At 44.5% G+C, this 24,256-nt stretch overlaps 1 protein-coding gene across 7 annotated transcripts in view; it reads left to right on the top strand.

Annotated features, from left to right (window-relative positions):
• Positions 1 to 20,941, top strand: part of Herc1 (HECT and RLD domain containing E3 ubiquitin protein ligase family member 1) — a 162,867-nt gene extending 141,926 nt beyond the window's left edge. For all 7 annotated transcript variants that reach the window (XM_050126066.1, XM_050126103.1, XM_050126079.1 and 4 more), the window contains exons 66-78: positions 407 to 562; positions 1,847 to 1,969; positions 3,899 to 4,001; positions 5,952 to 6,121; positions 6,986 to 7,124; positions 9,293 to 9,462; positions 10,693 to 10,862; positions 11,051 to 11,216; positions 12,907 to 12,983; positions 14,229 to 14,481; positions 14,886 to 15,038; positions 16,872 to 17,177; positions 20,310 to 20,941. In XM_050126066.1, the coding sequence (XP_049982023.1) occupies positions 407 to 562; positions 1,847 to 1,969; positions 3,899 to 4,001; positions 5,952 to 6,121; positions 6,986 to 7,124; positions 9,293 to 9,462; positions 10,693 to 10,862; positions 11,051 to 11,216; positions 12,907 to 12,983; positions 14,229 to 14,481; positions 14,886 to 15,038; positions 16,872 to 17,177; positions 20,310 to 20,495 (2,172 nt within the window). In that variant the 3' untranslated portion in view covers positions 20,496 to 20,941. The remainder of the gene's footprint in view (positions 1 to 406; positions 563 to 1,846; positions 1,970 to 3,898; positions 4,002 to 5,951; positions 6,122 to 6,985; positions 7,125 to 9,292; positions 9,463 to 10,692; positions 10,863 to 11,050; positions 11,217 to 12,906; positions 12,984 to 14,228; positions 14,482 to 14,885; positions 15,039 to 16,871; positions 17,178 to 20,309) is intronic.
• Positions 20,942 to 24,256: the final 3,315 nt, after the last annotated feature.

Consider the following 24,256-nt stretch of genomic DNA (forward strand, 5'->3'; position numbering starts at 1 on the left):
GATTAGGTCCTACCTCATAGTTCTATAGTTCTTGGTAGGTAGAGGGAAAACTCTTATTTAACCCCATCCTTTTTGTTGCAAAGGAATGTGCATGTCTGTTAGATCAGCTAGTGATCTAAGATAATATTGTAAAATTACATAGCACCCTGAGGTTTACTATAGATTTTTCCATTCATTATCTCTCTTAGTCTAAGTTAGGTACACAGCCAAGTGTATTGACAGTTATTCCAGGGACTACTTGGTTTTCGTGAACCTGCTGAGGCAGATGAGGACGGGTCTGTGGGCAGATAAACTACCTGATCTTCACTTGTAGGCCATTTATATTGCTACAGTCTTAACTGAAAATGCCTGGCTTCTTTCCTAGTCTCTCTTCTTATAAACCTCTTTCTCCTTGATTCTGTCCTAGATGTCTTGTGGCTTTAAGCATTCAGCAGTGGTAACATCAGATGGCAAACTCTTCACCTTTGGGAATGGTGACTACGGCCGTCTGGGACTTGGAAATACCTCTAACAAAAAACTTCCAGAGAGAGTGACTGCCCTGGAGGGATATCAGATTGGACAGGCATGGCATAAGTCAATACGATGCTGTAGTTGATAGTAATTTTCTTACCTCTTCTGTTCGCACTAGATATTTTCTTCTCTCAGAAAGACCAGAATTATTAGTTGCATTTAACCTCCATACATTTTGTGTGACATATTTTACAATGTTTCATGTTTTTTTTTTCTCAATGTGAAAAATTCACAATTTTTGGCTCCTAATTTTTGGATGGGACACTGTCTATACAGTACTGCCACAGCTTGCTAAAAAGCTGGGTGTGGTGGCACACACCTGTAATCCTAGCATTTGAAAGACTGAAAAAGAAGGATCAAGAGTTCAAGCATAGCGTAGGTCATATATTATGACCTCATCTCAAACAAACAACCAAATAGCAGCAGCAGCAACAACAAAAAGCTGCCTCTCCACAGTACAACTTTCTTGTTGCTCCTGTGTGGCAGCATTGAGTTGGATGGTTGAATTTTTCCCTCTGTGCATAAACACATTGAAAATGTCTTTCAATAATGGTTAAGATGTCTTGACTTTTCCTGTCATGCTGAGACAGCCTGTGGAGTGAATGAATATTTCTGAGTCACATATACCTTTTTATTTGTTTTGTTTTGTTTTTCAAGACAAGGTTTCTCTGTGTAGCCCTGACTGTTCTGGACCTCACTCTGTAGACCATGCTGGCCTCAGATTCACGGAGATCCATCTGCCTCTGCCTCCCAAGTGCTAGGATTAAAGGCATGCACCACCATTGTCCAGTTACAAGTATTTTCCCTCCTGCCTTTTGTACTTTTATGTTCTTAGTTAGCTACAGATGCTTGAAGGATTTTACTCTGAAGAAATGCATTCTTGGGGCTGGAGAGATGGCTCAGAGGTTAAGAGCATTGCCTGCTCTTCCAAAGGTCCTGAGTTCAATTCCCAGCAACCACATGGTGGCTCACAACCATCTATAATGAGGTCTGGTGCCCTCTTCTGGCCTGCAGGCATACACACAGACAGAATATTGTATACATAATAAATATTAAAGAAAGAAAGAAAGAAAGAAAGAAAGAAGAAAGAAAGAAAGGAAAGAAAGGAAAGAAAGAAAGAAAGAAAGAAAGAAAGAGAAAGAAAGAAAGAGAAAAGCATTCTTTAAGTATCCTAGAAATTCTAGTTAATTTCTTGGGTTAACATTTGGAGTAACTACCAAAACCAGTAAGAATCTTGGAAACAAAACATGAGATTATTCAGTCAAGAAGAGAAAAATGTTCTGGAAACAGAGTTTGTGTTCATTTCAGTCCACTTAGTACTCTATTGTTTCTCCAGGTGGCCTGTGGGCTGAACCACACCTTGGCAGTGTCAACAGATGGCTCCATGGTGTGGGCATTTGGAGATGGAGACTATGGAAAACTGGGCTTAGGAAACTCCACTGCAAAATCTTCCCCTCAGGTCAGTTACTGCCTTGAACCTCAGTTTAAATACAATGGAAATTACTTGTATCAGCACCTCTTTTAAATTGAAAGTTCTTAGGTGGAATATTTTTGTATTTTGTAATGAATATTTAAGGACTTGTGTTGCTTATTCTCAAATGTCCAACATTCTAAGATCTTGACATTGTAATGATGTTTTGTTTATAATCTAACAAAGTTTGCCTGAAGATCAGAGTGCAGAGGTAAGCCACTAGAGGCCAGGGAGTGGTGGCACACACCTTTAATCCCAGGACACAGGAAACAGAGACGGAGTGATCTCTGTTAGTTTAAGGCCCCCCTTGGCTACACCAGATTGAATCTGTCTAAGAGAAACAGAGCTTATACAAAGGTGATCCCAGCACTTGGGAACCCATGTATTTAATCCCAGTTCAAGGGAGGTAGAGACAGGAGGGATATAACTGGGTGGAGAGAGGAATATAAGGTGGGAGGAGACAGGAACTCAGTTGTAGTCTGAGGTTTGGTGGAGACAGATGCAGTCTGAGGATTTGGTAGAGGTAAAAGGTCTCTCTACTGGCTGACTGCATTGCTTCTCTGATCTATCAGCTTTCACCCCCTAATATCTGACTCCAGGTTTTTATTATTAACAGTTAGAAATTGTACTACAATCCATTACTACAAAAGAATGGATGTAAACATTCTGTAAGGATAAACCTCTGTCTCTGCAGACAGGCTGAGTGTTGTATGACTGTGTCCCATGTAAAGAAGAAACCAGTCCGCCACAGTCCTTAGGAAGAAATCGATTGGCAGCTTTCTACAACTCTGCCTGTAGCTACTGTTTCAGCTTATTACCATTGAGTTGTGCATCTGCCAAATAAATATATATATATGCACATACATACGTATTTATATGTGTATATACATATAATAAGTACATATAAAATAAACTAAGAACAGTTATTTTATTTTCTTGGTTTTGTAGACCTTATGTACAGCTTTGTTATATGGACTTTCCTTACATATTTAATAAAATTTAATTTAAGTTAATTTAATAAAATATGACATGATTTACAACTTTGTTTTGAAGTTCATTTTGCTGTCTTATATCTTCTGGGACATGTTAATAGTTGCTTTGAGGAATATTCAAATAGGGGTGCAGAAAACTTCCTTTCTGGGGAACACAGACAGCAGTGTTTATTACCTAGAAAAACTAAAAGAAAAGCAAACTATTCTGACAGATGTAAGATGGTATCTCAAAGTTGTCTTGATTTGCATTTCCCTGATCTCTAAGAGTTGAACGTGACCTTAAGTGTCTCTTGGCCATTTGAACTTTTTATGTTGAGAATTTTCTGTTCAGTTCAGTGCCCCATTTTTTAATTGGGTTAATTAGAATTTTAAAGTCTAGTTTCTTGAGTTCTTTATATATTTTGGAGATCAGACCTTTGTCTGATGCAGGGTTGGTGAAGATCTCCCATTCAGTAGGATGCCTTTTTGTCTTAATGACAGTGTCCTTTGCTTTACAGAAGCTTCTCAGTTTTAGGAGGTCCCATTTATTCAATGTTGCCCTTATTGTCTGTGCTGCTGGGGTTATATGTAGGAAAAAGAAAAGCAAACTGACAGGAAGCTGCTTGTGGTCTGACAGGATCTTGCAGTGTTTGTTAAAAGTGGTTTTCTTTGGAATACTTCCACTTCACATGAGTTCCTGAGAGTGTTAGCCATACTTCTCAGCCTCTGCACACTCTCTCCCACACACTCAGTTACCACCTGGAGCAATAACAGAAAGTAATCTTTAGGAATATGACTTGGGTAAAACATTAATGACAATTGGCCTTTTTATTGGAGACATTACTTGATGTTATAAATGCCCATAGGAAAATCCATGATTTGTTTGTTTGTTTCCTTTGCTTTATTTTGTTCTTCTGAACATATGCCTTATACTTTTATTTCACAGAAAGTTGATGTCCTTTGTGGAATTGGAATTAAAAAGGTTGCTTGTGGAACTCAGTTTTCTGTGGCTTTGACCAAGGATGGTCATGTATATACTTTTGGTCAAGGTAAGATACCTTCTAGCCTATAATATATATGCCTTCTATACATGTAAATTATAGAAACACTTGTCTTCCAGGTTTATAGAGTCCTGGGTGGTATTTACATGTGGCCACGTTCTCTTCCTACTTTCTACTCCTACTTGATGCATTTTGTTTCCAGGATAAACCCCACCCATTAAAGCTCATGGGGAGAGCCTTCCCTCTGGCTAGCAGAGCCCTGCCGAGAGCTCTCCTCCCTTCTGCTGCTGTCAGGCTGGAGAGACTGAAGGTTGTGCGGATGGTGTGGGAGAGGGAGAAGTAAGCAGGGGTGGGTTTCTAGTCTTGGAGTGTACTGAGTCTTCTGTGTAAGGAGGAGCTAGCTGAGGGAAGAAGCTTAGCTTTTGTCCTTGTGTTAGCTTGCTTTTTCAGCAGTATGGCACAGTACCTGACATGATGAAAGATTGTTTTGTTTCATGGTTTCAGAAGTTTCAATCTGTAGTTTGTGGTTTCATTGCTCCTGGGTTCATGAAGAAACAGATTCTCTTGGGAGAAGAGAATGATGGAGCAAAGCTACTCACCTCAAGGAAGATATGGGGGGTGGGGAGAGACCACTGGGGACAAGATGCATCCTTCAAACACATTCCTCCAGGCTGGCAAGATAGGGCCATGTGTCCATGCCAAGTCTCAGAACTCACATGCTGAAAAAAAGAGATAATTGTCCTCTGACCTTTATATACATAGTATGGCATGTATGTGTTTATACACAAAAGGAGGAAGAAGAGGTGAAGACAGCAGCAAATAAGGGGCTGAAAAGATTTCTCAACGGTTAATAGCACTTGCTGCTTTTATAAAAAGCCTGGTTTTGGTTTGAAGCATGCACATCATATGTTCACAACCATCTCTAACTCTAATTCCAGGGGATTCAAGACCTGTGGTCTCCATGGTCACTAGGCATGCATGCAGGCACTCACACATACATATAAAATGAAAATATTTTTAATTGAGTAAGTAACTGTTAAAAAAGAAGAACGATATGCCTCCAATTATCACTTCTTCCAACCAGGTCCCGCCTCTTAGTAATCATTCAGCTGTAGAAGAATCATGGATGAAGTTAGCATCCTCTCAATAACACTATAGTGTGAGATCACAGCTTCAACACACATGAACCTTTGGGACCATTTTATGTCCAAATCATAACCGCTATTCTCTTCTAGATATGTGTGTGGATATACCCAATAGGCTATTGGGAATTTATATCTGGGACTCCAGGGAAATTGGGTATACAGATCTAGGTTAGGACATTGATTACATAGTGGTAGTAGGTAGACCTTTTATCATGTAGAGTGACGACTAGAGTAGAATTCTGGGAAATGTTGGGGAAGTTGGTTTTGAGTAGCATATTGGTGAATGTAATGAACAGTCTCTGGGGAACTACGGAACTCAGGCCCTGTTATCAGAGTTATGTGTCATTCCAATGAGCCAGGACCTGAGAGGCCACTGTGGAAAGTAGGCAGCCGTGGAAGTGGAAGTCAGATGGCAGATGCCATGCCTAATGGGCCTATGAGATGGTGAGCAGCAGGGGTTAAGAGAGCGGTGGGGTAGAAATTTGAGGCTAAAACGAGTTTCATGCCCCCCCCCCCCCGTACCCACCTGAGACAAAATTTCTCTGTGTAACAGCCCTGGCTGTCCTGGGCTGGCTTCGAACTCACAGAGGTCCACCTATCTCTACCTTCCAAGTGGTGGAATTAAAGGCATGTGACACCACCGCCTGGCTCAATTTTCTTTATTAAATGAAAGACTAACATTTCATATAGGAATACCTCAGACTTTTAATTAAAGTGGTATATTTTGCTGAAATAGTACGTTTTGCCCCATTGAGATGTATACATCATTGACATTCTAACATAAAAAGTTAATGGCCTGTTAGAAAACACAGACTTCAGAGTCCCATCCTAAACTTCCTCTTCTATCTTTCAGACCGCTTGATAGGCTTACCTGAGGGGCGTGCCCGTAATCACAATCGACCCCAGCAAATCCCTGTCCTGGCTGGAGTGGTCATTGAAGATGTGGCAGTTGGAGCTGAACACACACTTGCTTTGGCATCAACTGGAGATGTTTATGCCTGGGGGAGCAATTCAGAAGGGCAGGTAAACGACATGTGTGCTGCTCTTTCCTGCCTTAGAAATCCAGCACTGCTTGTCTGCAAGAACACCTTTATATTGTATAGTCATTGTGTCCAGAGAATCCTTGCTTGTGCAGGAAGTCTTGTCATCCCCAGCAGTCACAGGAGTAAACACAGGAAATGAAGTAAAGTCTGCAGCTTTATGTACTTGTCCCTCTGTGTGTCTGTGTATGAAAGAGAAAGACTTTGGTAGGGGATGTCTGAGATAGATGCTTCTACTATGGCTTTCAGCCCACCTGCAGAGCCATCCCCGCCTCCTCCCATAAATCTCAGATCTGATTGCCCATAAAATCAGAGACCATGATATTCAAAGTCAGTTATTCACAGTAGCCTCAGTGAGCACTTAGGTTTTCATAACTATGTTAGCAGACCAGGAAGTTGTTTATCATTGTGGTTGTGGTCTTGACAAGAGGAGAATTGATGGTGAAGAGACTTTTGGGAATTCCCTGGCTAGGTACTGACAAGTCTTCCTCACTGATGTTGGACACTTAGCTGCTGCTCTAAGAACAGAGGCCTAGATTCCATGTATATTTTCTATCTGTACTGTAACACACAAGCCAGTGTGTGTAAGTGTGAGCTCTGTAGATCCTTCTGTTCTCACTTTCCAGAAGTGGCGGCTAGGAGTGACCAGTTGTTCAGACTAATCTGTAAGCTTGGACTGGCTCTGTTGCCTCCTGCTTTTAGGAGACAGTCTAAGGCTATTAGAACTGCTGTGATGGAGAAACAAATCAGAATTTATTTCATTGTTGATGCTAGTCTATGATACAGATGTTAACAGATTATATCTGTTTGTCTCTTCAGTCTCTATGCATTTGTTTTTTATTCTTAGCTTGGCCTAGGCCACACCAACCATGTTCGAGAACCAACCCTGGTCACAGTTCTGCAAGGGAAAAACATCCGTCAGATTTCAGCTGGCCGTTGCCACAGTGCCGCATGGACAGCACCACCTGTCCCGCCACGAGCACCAGGTGAGAAGCCGACCATTTGCCCTCCTCCAGCTGCTCCTTCAGCTGTGCCGATGCACTGTCTGCTTGTAGTTCTGATGGCATCCAGGTCTATCTGAAATACTCCAAGTATTCTCTGTACTACAAGCACATAACTATTTCACCTCAGGCATTTCTTTTGTCTTCTTCAGTGTCTAGCAAAGACTCCCGCACTCTCTCCTCTCTTTTTCCAGTCCCAAAAGAAATCAGCATGTGTTTTAGGCAAGCAAAAATTAATTAGGTTAGAGCATCCAAAGGTACATTTTTTTATATAGATGAAAAGGTAACAAATAAAATCAGCCATGATGACCCAGCTTTAATCCCAATACTTAGGAGGCAGAGGCAGGAGGATCTGTGTCAATTCCAGGCCTGCCCGACCTACATAGTGAGCTACAGGACAGTGAGGGGTGGTAGGGAAACCCTGTTGCCAAAGAAAAAGCAAACCAACAACAACAAAAAGGGGACAGTTGCTTTGTAAAGCTTTCTCTTACAGAGGTGACACTCTGAGCCATCACACTCCTCACTTTGGTCGCCATTTGATACGCCGTGTCTGTTCAGTGACTCGGGACAGATCCAACTGCAGCCGTTTCCATTCTAGTATAGAGCATGAATAGTGGCTGCTGCTTGCTTTTAAAATTTTTTTAAATACTACAAAATCATTATAATCATTAAAAGAAAAAAAGACTTGAAAATAGAAGGCAGGGCTTGCGGGGGGGGGGGGATGGCTGAGTCAGTAAAGTGCTTACCACACAAGCATAAGGACCAGTGCTTGTGAGGACTGACTGGCCAGCGCTGGGTGGGGCTCACTGGCCAGCTAGCCTGGCCTGTTCAGCTAGCTCCAGACCAGTATCTCCAAAAACAAAGTAGATGGTCATCCTGTGGAATGATCTCTGATTTACTCATACATACGCACACTAGTATATACACATAATTGTCTCCTTTAGCAGGGACCCTCTGATAGGGTATCTCTTCCATTTCCTTCAGATGTAGCCATTTGCTTTAATTGTAGCATTCTTCTGTAGTTCCCATATTACACAAATTATACCAACTGCTTATCAAAGCCCTAAAACACTTCTTGCTAGCTTCTGGTGTTTGAGGTAGCCATGTGCTTAGCCTTCCCTTCCATTTTTCCCACCTCCCTACTTCCCCAGCAAGTCTTTGGGGAAAACTCCTTAGAGAAATTTTTTCTTAAGAACTAATACTCACTTAGATTCCCAACACGCAGAAGATGAATACTGGCCCTCATTTGCACCATGCATTAATATGGGACTGACAGTTATTGAATAGGAAAGGAAGAATCCCCAACCCCACCCCAGCTGTTTTAGTCCCTTTATTCAAACAGAAACAGTTAAAGGAAAAAAAAAAAAAACTATAGGTGTCCTATAGGGTTTTTTTTTTGTTTGTTTGGGGCTTTTTTATTTTAATTTTGTATATATTTGTTTTGAATTTTTGAGATGGTCTCAAGTAACCCAGGCTGACCTTAAACTTTCCATATAGCTGAGAATGACCTTGAACTCATGTTGGAATTATAGGCCTACATTACCTTGCTTGGCTTAGGATATTTGAAGTTTTAAGAATCAATACTGTCTTAGTCAGTTTTCTGTTGCTGTGAAGAGACAGAATGACCATGGCATGTCTTATAAGAAAACATTTAACTGGGGACTTGCTTACAGTTTCAGACATTCTCATGGTGGCATGCAGGCAGACATGGTGTTGGAGAAGTAGTTGAGAGTTCTATATCTGGATCTACATGCAACAAGAAGAGAGAGACTCTGGGCTTGGCATGTGTTTTTTGAGACCTTAACGCCCACTCCCAGTGACACACTTTCTCCAACAAGGCTACACCTACTAATCATCTCAAATAATGTCCCTCCCTGGTGACCAAGTATTCAAATCTATGAGCCTTTGGGGGTCATTCTAATTCAGACTACCACAAGTACTATAGACTATAGAATCCAAAAAATTAAAATGAGGTAATGGGTAGAGGAATAGATAACTATGTAGAACAGTAAATATAATAAAGTATTAAGTACAGAATGTAGGTAATGAGATTGTATGTCCATTGGGTGATTATCTTGTGTTTGAAAGTTTTCAAAATACTCAAAATGGAAGCAGTGCATTTTCCTTCACATGTGCTTCTGTGCTTTGGGCAGGTGTGTCAGTGCCTCTCCAGCTGGGCCTTCCTGACACAGTGCCGCCGCAGTACGGGGCACTGAGAGAGGTGAGCATCCACACCGTGCGGGCCAGGCTCCGGCTGCTCTACCACTTCTCGGACCTCATGTACTCATCATGGAGGCTGCTGAATCTCAGCCCCAACAACCAGGTAAATTGGGAAGTGGTGCCCCTAATATGTTTGCAAGGTCCCAGGGCCTTTCTGCCTTGGAAAAAACTCTCTCATGGCTAAGGTGTTATGCTCTTTAACTCAAGAAGAACAGGAAAGTCAACAGATGGAATTCTGTTTTATTGCTGATATAGAGAGAAGTGGCTGAACAGAAAGTATTCTGATTTGTCCAAAACTGCAGGACGCATGGGTGAATGAGCATGTCACAGTTCCTGCCAGGTCTAGTAAATGACATGAAGTGACTGCTGTGTGGCCAGATGGTAGGGTATCTTCCTGGTCTCCATGAGACCCTGGGAAAGAAAGGGGTCGAGAGGAAAAAAAAAATCTAAGTATCTAGTGCTGCTAGGACCATAGTACACAGTGTTAAAGAATCGTATCAGCTGAGAAGTTTGGGAGACTTCTCTCTCCTCATAAAGGAGCAGTCTCAGTCCAGTAAAGGAGAGTTAGGGAAAGTAAGGTAAATTTGGCTGATTTGTCTGTCTTTAAGTAGACTCAAAAATTAAGAAGTAACTAGGTTGTTTTATAAGTAAGCATGTCTGCCAAAATAAAGTCAGAAACTTTGGATCACCAGTCATGAGAGAGGAAAAGATTTGGCATCTCTCTTTTTTTTTTTTAATTTTTCTATGGTTTATTTAACTTTATTTTATGTGCATTGGTGTAAGGGTGACAGATCGCTGGAACTGGATTTTCAGACAGTTGTGAACTGCCATTTGGGTGCTGGGAATTGAACCCGGGACCTCGGGAAGAGCAGTCAGTGCTCTTAACCGCTGAGCCAGCCCCTTGGCATCTCTTTTACAAGCAGGCAGCAGCCAGGCAGGAGGATTCTCTGTTGCACTAGCATGTCAGCAAGCTGTTCTAGTTAAGTGAGATGTGTCTGATAAGAAGCCATGTGACAAAAGTAGCTGAGAAATATCTAAATATTACATTGTTGCGAACGTATATGTACACACAATGCCAGGTGTCAGTGGGGTTATCTCTGTGTGGATGAGTGATGGATGATTTTATACCATGTCTGGATTTTCCTTTTTCTGTATTTTCTAAGGCTTTAAAAATGGTAGTCATATTTTAATCAGTATTTTTTAAAGTTACTAATTACAACTGAGACTCTGATCTATGCTTTGAAAGGACATTTCAGAAATAAATTATATCTAAAAGTACTATTCTTTTAAGTCTCCTATTATGCCATCTCTGATCTCCTTATGTTGTCTACAGAACAGCACATCTCATTACAATGCTGGAACATGGGGCATTGTACAGGGACAACTGCGGCCTCTGTTAGCTCCAAGAGTCTACACACTTCCCATGGTTCGCTCCATAGGGAAAACCATGGTTCAAGGCAAAAATTATGGGCCTCAGATTACTGTGAAGAGAATATCAACCAGGTAGGTCATGTGTGTTTTACTAACTCGCTAGAATTGTTTAGAATATTACTGCTAACTCACCTCTGTGTGCCTTAGCTTCTTCACTTATAAAGGCTAGTGACAGTGCTCACTCTAGTCCCCATGTCTGTTCACTGATGGAAAGATGAAGGGTTGTGTTATATTGCTCTTTTGCTGGTTTTTCTTTTTAGAGGACGGAAGTGTAAGCCGATCTTTGTTCAGATAGCGAGACAAGTGGTAAAGCTAAATGCATCGGATCTCCGTCTACCCTCCCGAGCGTGGAAGGTTAAACTGGTTGGAGAAGGGGCTGATGATGCTGGAGGAGTGTTTGATGACACCATCACAGAGATGTGCCAGGTACATGCAGGCGGTGTCCCTATTGAGCCCCCGTAGTGGTGTTTTGATGATGGCCAGTGCTTGTCAGTATAGCATGGGTGCATCTGTGTGTTGTGAGAGGAGCAGCGGCGGGCTGCGTCCCACCACCCAGCTAGCTTTACACCCAAAATAATTACACAGAAACTGTATTCTTTTAAACACTGCCTGGCCCACGAGTTCCAGCCTCTTATTGGCTAGCTCTTACGTATTGATCTAACCCATTTCTAATATTTTGTGTAGCACCACGAGCTGGCTTACCAGGAAAGATCTTAACCTATGTCTGTCTGGAGTGGGAGAATCATGGCGACTCACTGACTCGGCTTCTTTCTCCCAGCATTCTGTTCTGTTTACTCCGCCTACCTAATTTTCTGTCCTATCAGGCCAAGCAGTTTTCTTTATTAATTAACCAATGAAAGCAACAGATAAGATACAAGACCAACCTCCATCATCTGTGAGCCTTTCGGTTACGTTGCTAGTGCTGTGTAGTGAATTGCAGTGAGTTTGGGAAGTGTTTTGTGGAGATACCTTACACATCAAGATCACTGACTCCCCATCCATAAGAAACAGCAGTGACACATGAATATATTCATGTCGGAGACAGATTCAGGCCACTGTGTGCTCTGATTTATTTTGATGCTTCTAGAACAAAGTGAACCCACCAGGCTCCAGAAGAATAGAAAATGAGTGTTAAAGAGTTTAAACTGGGACTGGGGAGAGATTGATTACAATGATTACAAACACTGAGTGTTCCTCCACAGGACCCAGGTTAGGTTCTCAGCACCAGTGGGTTCAGCTTCCTCATCTGGTTCATGCGGATACTGCTTGTATGCAATGCACAGACAAAACACCCATACAAGTAAATACAGTTTTTGAAGTTAAAACAATTTTCAAAAATTAATTTGGACCAGTTCTAATTTTATAAGCCAGTACTGACAGACTCTTTGAGATTAGTTTTGTTCCTTCTACTTTGCCTGATAAGCTGTGGCTTGAGTGATACTTGGCTGTCAGTTTAAAATTTCACCACAGCCTGCTCAGAGCTGCACAGCTGCTCACGGGTGGCCTCTTCCACACTGGTTCCTCATTCTTCAGATGATTTCTCACATAAGGACTTCATAATTTCTCTTTTTTAAGTTGGAACCCCAAAAATAGCTAGGCTGTAGAGATTGCTGAAGCATAACATTATAAATTCCTCAGTGAAGCATGAATATTCTCCACCCCACTGGTCCCCCTGGACCAGGTTTTCTTCATCCGCATGTTCCCAATATCACTTATGAAATAACCACTCTGAGGCTTAATATTAATTACATACTCTTTGGCTTGTTAGCTCAGGCTTCTTAATAACTAACTCTTATATGTTAAATTAACCCATTTTTATAACTAGGTGGAAAAATTAAACTGAATGCAGGAAGAAAGAAGGCGGAGTCAGGGACACGCCATGTAGCCCAAGTAGCAAAAGGTTACCTAATTATAATCTGCCTTGTCATAGGCCAAAACAGCTTCTTTATTAAGCAATGGTCATAAAACATATTTAGAACATACCAAAGGGAATTCCACTCCACCTCAAAATATCTCCTTTCTAGTATTATTTTTAATGTAGTTGGTTTATGCATTGATTGTCATTTTATCTTGATGCATTTGATTGTCATTTCTCAACAAAACCCTTTTCCTGTAGGAACTTGAAACTGGTGTAGTTGACCTTCTCATACCCTCTCCTAATGCTACTGCAGAAGTCGGTTACAATAGAGACAGGTAAGGACAGGCATGTTTCTCAAATGTCTTAATAATGACTGTCACCTACTGAGCGTTCCCTTTGCACCAGGCACTGTTTCCAGTGCTTCACATGCGTTTCCCACTGAATCCTTATTATAACCCTGAAGCAGTTTACCTGTCACTAATGTCCTTGTATTTGTCACTTTACATTGTTTCAGCTTGCTCTCAAGACTTAGAAGTTGTAAGTGAAATGACTACAGAATGACGGGCATTCTGGGGCAGGAGGCTGCTAGGCCGTTTACTGGCTCTTTGACATTCCTCCTAAGTATAGTTGGGTTTGGTGGGGCATGCCCATAACCCCAGCACCTGGGAAGGGGGTTAAGAGGATCGTATCTTTGATGTTAGTTAGCCTGGGCTTTGTATCAAGACTTTATCTTAAATAATAGAAATAGGAACTTCGGAGATGACTTATTGAGCAAGAGCACTTGAAAACAAGAGGACCCGAGTTCAAATCCCCATCTCATTAAACCTTGGTATGGCTGCTTGTGCCTGGAACTCCAGTACTGGAAGCTAGAGACAGGCCAATTTTGAGAGCTCACTGCCTGGTCAACCTAGGCAAAAGCAGGTGAGCTTCACATTTAATGAGAGATCCAGTCTCAAAAAATAAGGTAGAAGGCAGGCATGGTGACACACCCCTTTAATCCTAGCACTCGGGCCAGAGGCGGCTGATCTCTATGAGTCTGAAGCCAGGCTTGTTTACATAGTGAGTTTCAGGTCAGCCAGACTCTGTCTCAAAAATTCAGGTGAAGAGCTCTAGAGGAAGACACTCCACATCCTCCTCTGACCTTCACAGCCTCATAGAGCTACCACGTGCACAAGCACACACTCTCTGTCTCACACACACACACACACACACACACACACACACACACACACGCTCTCATTGTCACACGCATGTACATGCTCTCAGTCTCTTTCTTACACATACACATATAAACACACACACGGGGGGACGGGGAGACTGAGACTGTATCTTGGTGAACATCAGATGTGGTTAGAATAACTAAAGAACTGAAGTTGAGCCTGGTATGACAGTACATGCTTACAATTCCAGCACATGAGACCAAAAGAGAGGCAGTGGGGATGTTTAGACCTCAATGAAATAGCTACATATAGTAATGACTGCGGGATTCGTCATCAGGTCCTGATCCTATGCTCCAGCTGAAGGGAACTCATTTCTAACAGGAGGAATCTTTTGCTGAAAGATTTGCTTTCCTTTTGCAGGTTCCTTTTTAACCCCTCTGCCTGCCTTGATGAACACTTAATGCAGTTTAAATTCTTGGGGATTTTAATGGGGGTTGCCATTCGTACAAAAAAGCCTCTGGACCTTCACCTGGCCCCTCTGGTGTGGAAGCAGCTGTGCTGTGTCCCACTCACCCTGGAGGACCTGGAGGAGGTGGATCTGCTCTACGTGCAGACCCTTAACAGCATCCTTCACATTGAAGACAGCGGCATTACTGAGGAGAGTTTCCATGAGGTACCCCCGGAACATGTGGCCTCCTGTGTGTAGAGTCAGATGCTGTTGACCTGACCCTGACATGTCTGGGTCAAGCTGCCCTTAGTGGCTCAGCCTTAGTGGTTTAGGTAGCTACTAATGTGTAGAGCTGGCGTTCGTCCCTAGCTCCTGTTCCTTCTACCTTAACACTTCTCTGCTCATCAGAGTGGACAACCAGGGGTGCCAACTGGAAAGGGGCCCATGTTCTTAGGTGGCTAGAACACAGTAAAGAGGCACCTCTTTTTACCGGTAGCAGATGGGTCAGCATGGTCTTGAGCAGTCATACCTGCGAGTCTGCCTTGTCTCTGTTACTGTTTTGTGTGAGATAGGCCTTTTGTTGTCCTCTCTACCTTGCAATAAAATTTCTTTTTTTTTTCTTTTCTTAGATGATTCCTCTTGACTCTTTTGTTGGCCAGAGTGCTGATGGCAAAATGGTTCCCATAATCCCTGGTGGAAATAGTATCCCACTCACATTTTCCAATAGGAAGGAGTATGTGGAAAGAGCCATTGAGTACCGACTGCATGAGATGGACCGTCAGGTGAGATAAACATCATGGTGCCAGAGGTAGCCTGGGTGCTCTAATTCATCCAGACAAGAGCTCCCTGATTACTGCCAGATACCATTTATGTATAGATTCACTTCTGTCTATATTTAAACCTTATCCAGAGACACTGCCCATGTCCTTAAATCAGCTCCAAACTGATGATTGGTAGTGTGAGATGAAGCTCTCACCTAGATCAAGGCCCCTCCTTACCACTCCTCACACGTCTGATCCGTCCCTCTTACTACTTCCCCATTCAGTCCCCTCTCCAGCTAGGTCAGTCAGCCCTAAATATGAGGCTTACAGCCTCACAAGAGCCTCTTTTCTCCTGATACAGAACTTCGTCCTCAGCTAGGAGTGCACCTCCTTCACAGACCTACTTCTCCTCACTGGGAGAGACTTCTTTCCTTACTTTGAAACGTGTACTGGTCCTGCCTAGTGCTGAACCCCACTGCATGCAGTTTTATCCCTGAGTACTTGGGAAATAAGGGCTATTGTCAGTACTTGACAGAAGCACAGAATCTGAGAAGATAAGAATGTGCCCACCACAGATCCAGGACCCCCGTCTTCACCGCATGCTGGGTCAGCTGACTGCTGTGCTGCCCCCTCTCGACCTTGTTTCTCTCAGTGGACTGGCTGCTTTCACTTCTGCCCCACCTTTCTTGTACCATTGAATGTTCCTCCTATGAAGTCCCCCAGTCTCCTGCTTGCCCTCCAAGCAGCCAGCCCCACACCTCAGTGTCCTACCATTTGCAGACAGTTCTTGTTGTCTCTTCACTGGCCTTGGTGGGTTAATGCTGACACTACACAGCACGGATAATACCCTTAGTACTTTGGGGGTACTATTGGCAGTCCATCAGCCTAGGCACAGCACCCCATGTATCCCCCCTCCCCCGCCCGGGCCTTTCCCAGGGTGCAGCTTCTGTTCTGAGGTGTAGTTTTCCTTTTCTTTATCGGAGATGGTTTTAAGTTGGCCTAGAGAGAGGTATTTAAGGTAAGGTTGCCCTCCTGTACCATAGGGGCTTCTGAGCCAAGGACTGGAACTTCCTCCTTCATTCTCAAGCTGCCCTGTGCTGTGAAAACAGAAACAGGGTGATCATGAGTGGTGGTGCCACCACCCAGATCATCTTGTCATTACTCATGGTGAACAATATTTACCTCCTTTTTCATGTAAGAAAATTTAGAATGATAGTAAGCGGTGGGTCCCAGGCTTAGAATGCAAAGTCCTGACAAAATTCTTTGCCTGTATTGACATTCTATGGTATATTCTTCGTACTTTTCAAAAAGTGTTTTGCAGTTTTTATGAGAATAACCATCTATACCATACCTGTCCTCAAGAGCCACTTGTGGGGGGGCTGGAGAGATGGCTCAGTGGTTAAGAGCATTGCCTGCTCTTCCAAAGGTCCTGAGTTCAATTCCCGGCAACCACATGGTGGCTCACAACCATCTGTAATGAGGTCTGGTGCCCTCTTCTGGCCTGCAGGCAGACACACAGACAGAATATTGTACACATAATAAATAAATATTTTTAAAAAAAAAAAGAGCCGCTTGTGTAGATGAAGAGATGGACCACCCACACAGCACACAGCTGCATGTGACTACAGTGGGTGGCTACTGAAGAGGCCACTACAATTTTGTGGGGAGGGAAGGCAGACTATGTTAAGTTTGAATTAACTAGAAGAGTATAAAAGTTCCAGAGCAGGGCGTAACTCAGACATGGGTAGCCCTGGCCATACACCTCAGGCCCGGAACGGACAGCTTGTGATCAAGATGCATGTCTGTCTGCATGCACAAGTGTGTGTTAAAATGAACAATCTTTCCTGGGGACAGGTGGCTGCAGTTCGAGAAGGAATGTCGTGGATTGTCCCTGTGCCATTGCTGTCCCTCCTCACGGCCAAGCAGCTGGAGCAGATGGTGTGTGGGATGCCTGAGATCTGTGTGGAGGTCCTGAAGAAGGTTGTGCGCTACCGTGAGGTAGATGAGCAGCACCAGCTGGTACAGTGGCTCTGGCGCACCCTGGAGGAGTTTTCCAATGAGGAGCGGGTACTCTTCATGCGCTTTGTGTCTGGGCGCTCCCGACTGCCAGCCAACACCGCCGACATTTCTCAGAGATTTCAAATCATGAAGGTCGATCGGGTAAGTGTGCAGTTTTCCTTCCTTGATTAAAATTTGCCCCTTTTCCCCCTTCTGTTGCTTGTCTGCTTGGGAAACCAAGCCTGAACCCCCCAGAAGGCCTGCTCGTTCAGGCTTTAGCTCTTAGCACATCCAAATCTAAAAATATCAGGTATAAAACTTGAACTTGAGCTAGCCTTGGTGAGAAAAAGGCCTACGTGAATGTGGAAAGCATACTGTCTACCAGCACCCTCCCCTGTCCTCAGCTGAGTGGGCCAGGGATCCTCATGCTTCTGCCTCTTAGGCCCTTTGTCTTTTTTTCTATGTATAACTTGTGTGCCAGGGTCCAGTCTTTTGAACCTGGAGATGTGGGCAGCAATGCTAACCCACTGTGCCACCTAAGAGGCCCTAGCTGGAGATCCCTGCCAGGTTGCATTTTGAAGGTGGTTTAGGAATAAACAAGCTCAGAATCTGAAGCAGACATTGGGGACGAGAGCCGTATCTCTAAGTATGCTCCCAGCTATGCCTCTTTCCTTGTAGACCTTTTAAGGACCCTGGGCGGACTCCAGGGCCAATGCTGCTAGCCTTCTCCACACTCAAGCCTCTGCCCCCACCCCTGTGTTCTGTCTCTCTCCAGCACATCATGCTCTCTTTGCTTTGGAGCCCTTCCATAGTGAATATTCCTTCATGCCCTTCCATCGGTACCTGGCAAGCACTGCCTTTTAAGGACAGTGCCACTGTTACCTCTTCTAGGAAGTCCTCTGGGATCCTTTCCTGTACTTTCTGCCCGACCTCCTCTTGGCCTCCTCACCCTGGCACAGCAGTAGGGTATCTGTCCTCTTCTTTCCTCACCACACCCTACCCTTCCCTGTCTGTGGCAGTTGTCTGCAGGCGCCTGGTGTTGGATGAGGAAATGGTAAGGGAGACGCGATGCTTTCCCAGCACCTTGCTCAGTTTCAGTGTTTGTCCTGTTCTGTTGCTGCCTGCTCCGGAGGTTGAACCATGCAGTGGTTCTCAGCCTTCCTAATGCTGCTCTCCTTAGTGCAGTTTCTCATACTGTGCTGACCTCCAACTATAAAATCATTTTGTTGCTACTTCATATCTATAATTTTGCTCTTGTTATGAATCATAATGTAATAAATATTTGATATGTGACCCTGTGGAACCCACAGGCTGAGAACCACTGCTGTAGCCAGTGCTCTGCCTCCTGCAGCCACCAGCTGGCTCTGCTCCAGGCCAGGGCCTAGGCTCACTGGGACTGCTGTGCTGCAGAAGGCTATGAAAAGAGCCTTTCCATACATTTTCTGCATGACTAGCCAGAACCTATAAGCTGTCAATCTGTTTTGTTGTTGCACAGTGAGGTGGGAAGGAGGTAATCACCCCCTTCTATTTGATTCTGGAAATGATCCTTGCCTTGAATGTGTCCCAGGCTGCCTAGCTACCCCAGGAGTTAATCTACCACTAATTCCCTGCCTCAGTAAACTGACCACTGGGGGTGTTTCCTTTGTGGCTTTTAGATCACTTCTCCCATGTTCATGTTTAGGTAATCAAAGCCATCTGGTGGCCTTTCCCTTCGTCACTGTGCTCAGCTTTTCTGCCCATATCCCTGTCATCAGTGGCTCTCACACTGAGGCTGCTGAGCTTCTGTATCCTGCACTGAAGAGCAGCCAACCTGGGCAAGCTCTGAGCAAGAACATTGATTTCAAACAAAGCCAAGCAAGGAAGAGAAGAATAGTCGGAGGAGGGGATAAGTAGCCAGAGGGGCGTGCTGCCCTGGCACCCACAGCCCAGCACTGCCAGGAGAGAAACATTTTCTGTTAAAAACTGCTTAACAGAGCTGGAGAGGTGTCTCAGAGGTTAAGAGCACTGACTGCTCTTCCAGAGGTCCTGCGTTCAGTTCCCTATAGCCATTGGTGACTCACAACAATCTGTAATGAGATCTGATGCCCTCTTCTGGTATGCTTGCATGCATGTGGACAGAGCACTATATACATAATAATAAATCTTAAAAATAAACAATTACTATGTAACTAGCTGTGTTGCACACTATAATCCCAGTTCTAAAGGAGGAGCTTAAATTGGGGCCAGCCTGAGCTACATAGCAGACCTAGTCTAGAAAATATTAAACAATATTAGATCATTACTATCCTTGCAAATAGTGTGGAAAATGGTTGTTAGCTGGGAGGGCCGAGAAGATACATAACACGCTTTCTAGCAGACACCATTTCCAGTTGAACCTTTAAATTCCTCTCCAAAAGATAGGCATGGTGACATGCCCTTTAATCCCCACATTTGGGAGGCAGAGACAGGCAGATCTTTGTGAGTTCAAGGCCAGCCTGGTCTACATATTGAATTCCAGGCCAGCAGGGTTATATAGTGAGACGCTGTGTGGGTGTTCTAAGGCTCTTTTAAAATTAAAAACAAAACAACAAAAAACCAGCTTTCCAAGCCAGGCCTTTAACCCCAGCACTTAGGAGGCAGAGGCAGGTAGGCCGATCTCTGAGTTTGAAGCTGGCCTGCTCTATAGAACAAGTTCCAGAATATCCAAGGCTACACAGAGAAACCCTGTCTCAAAACAAAACAATAGAAACAGCCTTCCAAGTACATTCATGGTAATGAACATTTTTAGTGTGGGTGTCGCTGTGGGCTAAGTGCAGTCTCTGAGTTTGACTGCTTTTCCTCACTGGCTGTGACCAGCAGTGGGCTGCGTTAGACCACAGTACAGTGTTGCAGCAGAGAAGGGATGAAGTGCTGTGGACAGCACCCTGGCTCCTTCCACTTCACCCTGTTTGTTGGGGGATCCCCACCATGACCTTAAGTCTGTGCCCCTTGGTAGGCAGGAGGGAACTCTCACCATACTCTCCTGTCTGACAGGTTCTGTGCTGTGTTCTCCCAAGCAGTCTTAATCAGGGCTATCACTTGATATCACAGAGCCATTGGAGGAAGTAACTTGCCTGAAAGTCTTAGGACAATGGATCCCATGTGCCTTTGCCGGGACCTAACTAATCTCTGCTTCCATGCAAATAGCCAGATGGTCACAGTCTAGGACTCTATCTTGAAGTAAGGGAGAAGCCCTTTCCTGTCTTGGTGGTAGCTCCACGCTCTCTGGTATTGCAGTGCACTGGGTAATGGCTCTCTGGGTCTGTCTCTCCACAGCCTTATGACAGTCTGCCTACCTCACAGACCTGCTTCTTCCAGCTGCGACTGCCCCCCTATTCCAGCCAGCTGGTCATGGCTGAGCGCCTGCGCTATGCCATCAACAACTGCCGTTCAATTGACATGGACAACTACATGCTCTCGAGAAACGTGGACAACGCAGAGGGCTCTGACACTGACTACTGACCGCTGAGGGTGCTGTTGCCTCTCCTCAGCAATGCTCACTTCCGAGTTGACGTTGATAGACTTTTATGGTAACTGCATAGATGTTTTAGGAACATAAACTGACATAAACAGTGGCCACATTTAGTTACTTCAAATGAAACAAAGAAATTAGATGTTTTTATTTTTCTGTGATTGTACAAAAACAAAAGCAGAAAGTGCTCAGTCAGGTTTCCCTCTGTTTTTCGGTCACTTTGGATAAGTTTGCATGGAGCCATTTTGGTGCATTTTCAGTTGGGAATGATACATTTTTGTAAGCCCACCCAGTGAACATGAAATTGTACATTGTGTATAATTGTTCATTAGAAAGGACAGTTTTACATGAATATTCATATATTTATTTTGTTTTAGTTTGATTCGCCTGTGCAGGGTTCCTTCTGCAGAGAAATAAAGCAGATTCAGGAGTCAGAGTGGGGACTGATGCTTTTTGGCCTCAAAAGCTGGGGTAGGTTTCATCTGAAAAGCGCACTACCGAGGATCACAGTGGTGGGAGAAGCCGGGGCTTGAAAGCCGCCTTCCCTTTGTTCTGCTGGCATCCTGGGTCTCTCGTTTTGTTCCCTCACCCAAGAGCAGAGATTTTTTTGGCACCACCATTCCTCCTGCAAAGCCTCAGCACATCCGGGGTGAGACATCTCTGTGCCAATGCCATGTGGTAAAGAACTCGGAGACAGATGAGCAAGCGATAGCACCAAAGGACAGGGACAGCTGCGCACCCGGGGGACTCAGCAGGCATAAACAAGTAGCCGTGGATGAGTGGGTAACTGTGACTTCATACGAGGAGCGTGTGTGGATGGCGGCGAATTGTGGGGGAGGACTGAGAAAAATCCCATTGGTGCTTGAACCCAGCCCCAGGAGACTGTACTAGAGTGTCATCTGAGTGTGCGCTGGCTGAATCTCGGTGGCTGTGAGGCTTCTCTACTAAACCAGAAAGAGTTGGAGGTCTATGGGCAGCTTGTCTCTCTTACTCCCACCACGTCTGTGTCAAAAGCTGCTTCCCATGGACTAAAGGGAAAGGTCATTGCTGACAGCCTGCTCAAATAAGGTACCAGGCAGAGGAATGGGAAGGCAGACATTTATCAGTAGAAAGGTAAGTGTCTGTAGAAAACAGGAAAGAAAACGAGGTCCTGCCAGCCGTAAGTAGTGCATGAATCTGTGGGGAAATCCTTGGTAAAGCTGAGAATCCTGGCATCATTTTACTGAAGTTTTCATATGGGATTGGGCCTTAGAGAAAGATTAAAGTTTCTGGAGGACACCAGCTACTTGTGGATAAAGCAAGCCCTTACTTAATTCTGAACTTGAGGTAGGAAGGCACTACCTGGGCCTTTGGGCCAGGAAAGTGTCACTAAGAGAGTAGGGCTCGGCTAATGAGATTAAAGTCCCTTTGACTCCTGGCTTCAACCTAGTGACAAGCAGTGTTCTCCTCTTGCTGAGCTGAGGGTGTGCACTGCAGGCTTCAGTTCATTTTAATGAAGAAAAAAAAAGCCTTAGTCCTGTGGGCTTTGGCCTTTAACAGCAGATTTACTCTGCTTGGAGAGGGTAGGAGATGGTGCCCAAACCTAACTCTCAGACCCAGCCCTTGGAAGAGTCTACGTAGATGCAGATGCTGTCTCTTGGCTGGAAACCTACTTGCTTTGTTATTTTTTTTCTCTAGATTCTTGAAGGCTAGGGTTCCTGTCTGTGGAGCAGCAGTTAGGTCTAGGGACAGGGATTTGGTTTACCTTGGTTACATTCACCCCCTGTAGAAATTTGGATAGTTTAATTGCTGGTCTCATTAACAAATACTTGCATATTAAAGCCCTTTATCAATCTCAAGAAAGCATAGATTTTTTGTTGTTGTTTTTTTCGAGACAGGGTTTCCTCTGTGGGTTTGGAACCTGTCCTGGAACTAGCTCTTACCAGGCTGGTCTCGAACTCACAGAGATCCACCTGCCTCTGCCTCCCGAGTGCTGGGATTAAAGGTGTGCGCCACCATCGCCTGGCGAAAGCATAGATCTTTAAAGTCTAGCTTTTCCCAGATGTCCATGCAACGTGGGTTTGTTCCACTCCTCCTAGATTGTGACCTTTGCTAGATGAAGCAGTGTCTGGTTAGCTCAATATCTATCAAAAGGCCTGTGTTGGTCTCTGGGTCAGGTGGTCTCCCTTTACGTCCTCAGGGAAAGCATTGGGTCACGGTGCTGCTGTGGTAGAAGCCAGGAGGCTTAACTAGTGAGTAACTGGCATGTGCCCCCATAAAACAAGTCACTGACTTTTCAGGGACTCTGTGACCCACCACCACCTAAGCATTCCTGGCCCTAGTCTCTACTGACCCCAGGCTCTTGGGGCAGTTTCCAATCAAGAAGGTGGTCTGCTTTATGCAGGCTCTAACCCTTGTGCACTACTCACCTCAGCTTCCTAGTATGTGATCTTGGCCAAAAGGAGATTAAAAAGACAGGCATTCCAGGAGCTGGTTTAAAAAAGAAAAATGTGGTCTGATAAAACCTGTAAAGGCACAGATCGCTCCCAAGGCTATTTCCAGCCGTTCTGGTAGCCACATCTGCCCTGGCTCACCCACCTTCCCTGAAGGTGCCATGTGCTTCCTAAGATCTGCCTGCTAATGGGAAGATCATCATCATAGTTGGAACACTCACCTGGGTGACACTGGCTTTCCTGCTGTGGGATAATGCTCTTGTACACTGTTAAGATCTGTAACTCGGAATAGTTTAAGAAAATGCTGGTTGGCCGGTAGCTAGGCAGGAATGACCAGACTAAGAGAATTCTGGGAAGAGGAAAGGCAGAGATGCAGTCACCAGCCAGACGCAGAGGAAGCAAGATGAACATGACTTACTGAGAAAAGATGCCAAGCCACATGGCTAAACATAGTTAAGAATTACGGGTTAATTTAAGTTGTAAAAGTTAGTTAATAATAAGCCTGAGCTAATAGGCCACAGAGTATGTTATTAATATTAAGTCTCAGAGTGGTTATTTCATAAGTGGCTTCAGGAACAGGCGGGCAAAGAAAGCCTGGTCCGGGGACCAACAGAATAGAGTATACTTCTAACAACACTTTCCCACAGATTAAAAGGCCAGGGCTAGTGTGTGTGTCGTCCTGATTCTGGGCTAGGTGCTGCCACTGCTCAGAACCTGGCAGCAGCAGGAAAGCCCCTCAGCAGTCCACAGGGACTTGGAGGCTTTGCCTGCCACATCAGTTCACTTGGCAGACTCCTGGTTCCTGCTGGCATGAGGTGGCCTCCAGGGCCTCATTTAACCTCCCCATTATCTGTCCTTCATCTCCCTCCATCGGGTTCTCAACTCCTCTCCTCCCTACTCCAGCCATGCTGATCTCATTGCTGCTGCTAACACCTCAGTCATGTTCCTAGTCTGGCACCCTGCAGTTTCTTGGCCTGTAAACTTTCCATATGGCTTGCTGGGCTCCCCTGGCTCTTTTCATGGCTCACAACATCTCCTTGGGATATAATTGTCAACCCCTTCTGAGTGAACCTAATCCGAGTTATCCCCATCCTGCCTCACAAGCCACTTTCTGGACCAGTTTTCCTCTACTGGAATAGAGACTGGATCAGAACAGAACTTGTCTTTTTCATGCTGTTTCTCGTTTGGGAACAAATTAAGGAACCTGTGGGTCACAATCGGGAAACTTTCACAGAAAACTGAAAAACCTGGCTGCAGATAAATGACTGATCTTGATACAGCTGGCGGTGGAACCTGAGCTTGCCCACCTCCTGCCTGCC

This window comes from Alexandromys fortis, unplaced genomic scaffold (genome assembly GCF_014885135.2).
Source record: "Alexandromys fortis isolate MF-2015 unplaced genomic scaffold, M_Fortis_MF-2015_v1.1 scaffold_22, whole genome shotgun sequence".
NCBI classification, from domain to species: Eukaryota; Metazoa; Chordata; class Mammalia; order Rodentia; family Cricetidae; genus Alexandromys; species Alexandromys fortis.